The sequence below is a fragment of the Entamoeba invadens genome (genome assembly GCF_000330505.1).
Source record: "Entamoeba invadens IP1 unplaced genomic scaffold scaff_1105074726079, whole genome shotgun sequence".
In the NCBI taxonomy this organism is placed as follows: domain Eukaryota; phylum Evosea; order Mastigamoebida; family Endamoebidae; genus Entamoeba; species Entamoeba invadens.
This window is the reverse complement of record NW_004191893.1, coordinates 195,755-201,737: the sequence shown is the minus strand read 5'-3', so window position 1 is coordinate 201,737 and position 5,983 is coordinate 195,755. Positions and strand designations below refer to the sequence as shown.

The 5,983-nt window shown below is 34.2% G+C and overlaps 2 protein-coding genes across 2 annotated transcripts; both read left to right on the top strand.

Moving 5' to 3' along the window:
* Window position 1: 1 nt before the first annotated feature.
* On the top strand, window positions 2-1,036 carry EIN_033650 (DNA mismatch repair protein mutS, putative; the record flags this gene model as incomplete). The annotated part of the gene is made up of 1 exon (XM_004185782.1): window positions 2-1,036. A coding segment is annotated over one exon (1,035 nt), but the record flags the coding sequence as incomplete, so codon positions are not given.
* Window positions 1,037-3,908: 2,872 nt separating this feature from the next.
* EIN_033640 (hypothetical protein) lies at window positions 3,909-5,772 on the top strand (the record flags this gene model as incomplete). Its single annotated transcript, XM_004185781.1, has 2 exons — window positions 3,909-5,342; window positions 5,437-5,772. 2 exons carry the CDS (start codon window positions 3,909-3,911, stop codon window positions 5,770-5,772), a joined length of 1,770 nt encoding a protein of 589 aa, XP_004185829.1.
* Between the last annotated feature and the right edge of the window lie 211 nt (window positions 5,773-5,983).

Here is a 5,983-nt window from a genome sequence, read left to right as displayed (position 1 = left end):
TGATGAAAAAATAGGGGACATCGACCAACAAATCAAAGACGCAAAAACACAAATCGTTGATGATCTCTGTTTAATCCTCAACGAGAATAATGGCCAATACATTGCACTTAGTCTGCTCTTGAATGAATTCGACGTTCTGTTGACGTTTGTTACGTGCAATTGGCTTTATGGCTGGAATCTCCCGACGATAACCACTGCTGCAAGTCCGCTTATTATTACACAAGGAAGAAACCCAATTGTTGAACTTGTCTCAGACTCTTTTGTGCCAAATGACACCAAGGTCGACAACGTTCCAGTGCAAATAATTACTGGTCCAAATTGCAGCGGGAAGAGTGTCTATCTCCGCCAGGTTGGGATGAACGTTTATTTGGGGCTTCTTGGGTGTGGAATTGCTGCTCAATATGGTGAAATTCCGTTGATCAAACGCATTTTGACGCGGATAACAACAAAGGAGTCAACCAAAAGCTGTTTGTCTGCATTTACAACCGACTGTTCCCAGATGAGTGAAGGTCTCAGAACTGTGGACAACGAGTGTTTGTTCCTGATCGATGAGTTTGGAAAGGGCACCGACCCTTCGGATGGGTTTGCTTTGTTTTCAGCCACCGTCAAATACCTCCAAAAGTTGAGAACGAAGGCGCCAAAAACACTGATCGCGACACACTTCATAACAGTTTTCCAGGAGATTGAAAGAGACTGGTGCGTGCCACTTATGATGGACACAAAAACTGACCACACAAACGACACAATCCAGTTTTTGTACAAACTTGTGCCTGGTATAACGACCGCGGCGTATGGCATTGAGTGCGCAAAGATTGCTGGGTTGCCTCAAAACATTGTTGACAGGGCGTTTAGCGTTTGTAAATGTCTTCAGGAAGACAAGTCGATTGTTCCGCTTTCGACAAAGGTTGACGCAGAAAAGTACTACGACAGTTTGATTTCGAAGTTTATCGAATTTGACACTGAGAAAGGAGACATCACAGAATTTCTCACAACCATTCGTAAGGTCACGAATCGTGTCTATGGCGGGAAGTCCTGATAGGCATATTAATATATTTGTATGTCATTGTGTTTACTTGACAAAATGGGTGGCGTGAGGTTTACGTTTTGGTGTGGAGATGTATTCTCGACAAAAACGCACATTGTGGAGTTTTATAAAAAAAATCTTTTTTTATAACAATTGGTGTTGGTTATCCAGTTTGAAGGTTTTTAGTGTTTGACTGGAATTGCAAAAAAAGAGTAATTGACGTTCAAACCTTTAGAAAGCAATACATCTAAAACGACATAAACTAACACAAAAAATGAATAAAAAGGTCTGAGCATTTACATAAAAGAACAGCACCCTCCTTCGTTGCTTTTGTCCCAAGGGTTTGGGTCTTTGTATTCGGGACTGAAGGGGTCCACCTTTCCTTTTGAAAAAGTGACCAGGCCAGCACACGCCTCGCTCACTTTCATCAGATTTTTTGATCGTTCAAAGTTTTTCATTAGCCTTTCTTTTTCTTGGAGGAGACGCGTGAGTTGTTGCTGTGACATGAATATATTTCTTTTCAAGTTCTTTGTATTTTTCCCAAAAACAAAACCAAGCTACTTTTGTGATATTTTCATCTTTTTTTATAACCCGATCGATTGATACAAAATAGTCGGGTTTTATTCTTTACCAACAATTCCATATTTTTTTGTCGAGGTTATTTGGCATTTTTCAGAAATTCTGTTTGAAATTGGTATGAATGTCTTGAAAAGACGGTTTATTAATTCTCAAATCAAATGGACATATATATCGAATGTCTTATTATATTTTATTATTAAAGAACTAAGAAAATACCATCGTATTGTATTCATTTGTTGGGTATTTACGACAATGAATAGACAGATTATCAATGTTTACGTAAATGACAATTTGACAAAAGAAAAGTGTTCGCTGAAATACCAATTATTAAACTAAAAATAAAACTATTTACTCTACACACAAAATAATAAATTTCGTAGTAATAAATAGTAAAAATATGTATTAAAAATAAACTATAATTTAAAAAGTCAAGATGCTTTGGTCTCATCATATCAGTTCAAATGGGGTGTTGGCGAGAAACTTCGACAATCTTAGAAATGAATAAATTTGCCATGTGTTTGGGAGTTTAATAGCCTCTTTAATTGCGCTGTTGTTTTAAAGGTTTAGAGACACTGGAGAACACTCAAAAACTGTTTATTTTATATTGTTGTCGATTTTAATTCAAACTTATCCAAAAACCTGAGTACGTTTTTTTTAAAGTATAAAAATATTCAGTATCATTGTGTTTAATCAACACGTATTCCCTCTATTATATTCATTAACAAACAGATAAAAGAGTAGTTCATTTCTATTTCACTTATAGCAATTGTCTACTTATCAACATAATGTTAATTTGTTTATTTTACAGTGTTATTCACTGGGTTTTCGATTCCCACCATTTTCAATAATTATTAAGTCAGTTTATTAATTATTTAGTCAAAAAAATAAATTATTTCGTCACTTATTTTAATTAAACACCACCTACAATTATTAGTCCAGCATAAATGAAAAATAGACCATTCAAAAAATATTAATACCACCACAAATAATTTCAATATTATAATTTTTATATTTCATTCACAAAAATAAATAGGCGCACCACAAACTTATATGTTCACGTCATTTAGGATTATTAAAGTTTTTTCTGAATTATTTCACTTTCAACAAAAAATAAATTATTTTTTTATAAAATGTTATAAAAAAATATTACAATGAAATTAATTTAAAGATTATCTTGAGCATACACCTTTCTCCAAACTTCATTTCTACATCTTTGCATTGTCGCATTAATTTCGTGTAATTATTTTGAAATGCTGTTTAACAATGTGAATGAAATGAATAATGTGGTTTTTGCGGTTTTAATAATTCAAAGGATATATACTTCCCACTTTCATCAACTTTGTCAGCAAAGCAGCGCAATAAATAGGTATTCCAAAAGTCTGTTAAAAATCTTCTGATTTCTGGTCAGGTTTCTTTCCAAACTCTTCAACAAACAGTTGCTTGAGCTTCAAATCAATTTTGGTGTATTGGTGCTTTTAGTGTTCTGAATGTTCTGGCCCAAATTTCTTCGGTCTTCATCTTGGATTTGATTGTATTGGAGACGGAATGAATAGTTGAATTGCAAATGATTGGAGCAGAGTACCTAGTAGAGGTGTAGGCGTTAACTGTCTATAATCGGTCCGTACACTTGAATCTGTGAGATCAACGTGATCTACTGATGCTCGGTTCATTATACTTTGAAATAGTTTTAATGTTGATTTTTATTTTTTTGTTGAAAGTGAAATAATTCAGAAAAAACTTTAATAATCCTAAATGACGTGAACATATAAGTTTGTGGTGCGCCTATTTATTTTTGTGAATGAAATATAAAAATTATAATATTGAAATTATTTGTGGTGGTATTAATATTTTTTGAATGGTCTATTTTTCATTTATGCTGGACTAATAATTGTAGGTGGTGTTTAATTAAAATAAGTGACGAAATAATTTATTTTTTTGACTAAATAATTAATAAACTGACTTAATAATTATTGAAAATGGTGGGAATCGAAAACCCAGTGAATAACACTGTAACTTCATGAATTGGTAATTAAAGTTTTTAACCATAATGTATAATAAAATAATCCATTGTGTCTAGTTTTTAATCAGATCAACCATTATTATAAATTAAAATGTAAATTTTAACTTATAATAAAATATGTACCAATATTTATAATATAAACAATTAATACTTTACAATAAGTAAAATGTTAGTATAATTGAAGAAAAGGAATAGTTTGCATAACAAAAAACACATTTTAAACAAAAATAAAGTCAAACAAAAAACTTAAAATGACAACTGAAAAAGTCGAAAATAATTTAAGAAATGAATCAAACACCATTGGTCTTGGGTGTTTATCACATCTCCTTTCCTACAAACTCAGTGAACTTTCGTACAGAATACACAAGCGAGTCTGATCCTGTTATTAAAAACTATTTACAATTTTCTTATCCCGAGCTTCAAGAATTAAAATACGAGTCTATCATAGGAATTCCAGACAAAGTGTTTTCGTGTATTCGAACGACAATAGAACATGAGTACGAGTATGTCTACATTCTTCGATATTCCACTCCATATCCACATAACATATTTATCGTCACTTCACAGCATCATTCTTTCTTTATCGATTGTCTTCATTGTATCTATCAGTCTCGTGCACGTGTAAACATTTCTTTACTATTGAGCAATATCAAAACACTGACCTCGTCGAGTTTTGAGCAACCCATCATCAACTTGGGTAACTACCAAATTGGTGTGAAAAAGAACAAGGACATTCTTGCGACAATTCGGATGTTAGGTGTTAACACTTTTGTCGACATTTTTTTCAAAATAATGTTAGAGGAGCGCTACGTGTTTGTTACAAATTCGTTCGAGTTACTCCAACCAACAATTTTTGCGTTTCAGTACCTCTTAACTCCGTTTGTTTGGCAACAAATTTTGATACCCGTTCTTCCAATGTTCTTATCTGGGTATATAAGTACAATTATACCATGTATCATCGGGTGTACAAATGGGACTTATGGGGCATATATCATGGATTTTAATGAAGACGACGTTGGGCTCCATGTTTTTGATCTTGATAAGAAACACGAGACAACAAAGTCGATTGTACCAAACATGTTGTTGAACCAATTCTTTGGGCTCTTTTTGGGGAAGCTCGACCACTTAATCCAAAACGAAGAAACAACCGACGACAACGTATCAAATCTTTTTCTCGAATTTTTTAAAAGCATGTTGGGGCATTTTCGCTATTATTTTGATGTCTCGAAAGACGGAGGAACTGGGTTCAACGTTGAAGCCTTTTTACTTGGGACACCAGACACTTTCAAGGAATACGTGAAGAGATTTACAGAGACACAGATGTTCTGGATGTTCATCGAAGAGCAGCAAACCAACTTCGAGAAGAAAACACCGTTCTATAATTTTATTGACGCAAAGACTGAGACATCTTATTTGTCTCTTCTGAACGTGAGCACAATCGAGAGGCGATGCGGTTTGTGTTTACAGACGATAAAACGAAATGACCCGATCTTTCAATATGCAGACAAAAGTGTGTGTCATCGTCAATGTGCCTGTTGCTCTATTTGCAAACGATTTTCAGACATTAAAAAGTGCCCCCTTTGTGTTGACATCAAACAGCCTATGACGCAGGAAGAGATCAACAAAAAGTACGAACAAGCATTACAAGGGAAATCACTTCTTCGTTCGAAAATGGATAGCGTGTGGTTATCTGAGCAAACTTCTCAATTGCTCAAAAACGTTTGTTTCTTCACACTCCATTTTTCACTCTTATTATTCAATATAATACTATTAATGAATATAATTAATAGTATAAACTGAAAATAACGTTTAGAATTTAACAGAGGAATTAACAAGTTCATTCCACAACTCAATGACATTGTCCTTCCGCAAATTGTTGGACAAACGGACATCCACAAATCACTTAAAAGACGCTCTTCTAGTGGCTGGAAGTGCAGCCTCTATTTCTAAAGAAGTTACAAAACACCACATGATATCAACAACAACACCACCACCCCTTCCACCAAAACCTAAGTTTAAAAGACAATTACCCAAGACCGAAGTCTCAAAATCATGTGACTCACTCACAATGCCAAGTCACATCCTTAATGATGATTTGACCATTGCGGTGAAGCCGATACGAAAGCCACTCCCTCCCAAACCGTATTAGTTATTACCATCCTATACTATATTTGTAATTAATTTTTACAAAGCATTGTTGTTCTACTTCCAACCACTCTCAAAACCAAAACAAAAAATAATAATAGCAACTTACCACACAAATGGGATAAGTCGGTGCGGTACATCAAATCCTTTAATCGTCGTTTTGTAACTCTCGTGCATTTCTGCGGCAAATACAAACGAAAACGTCCAAGCAGCAA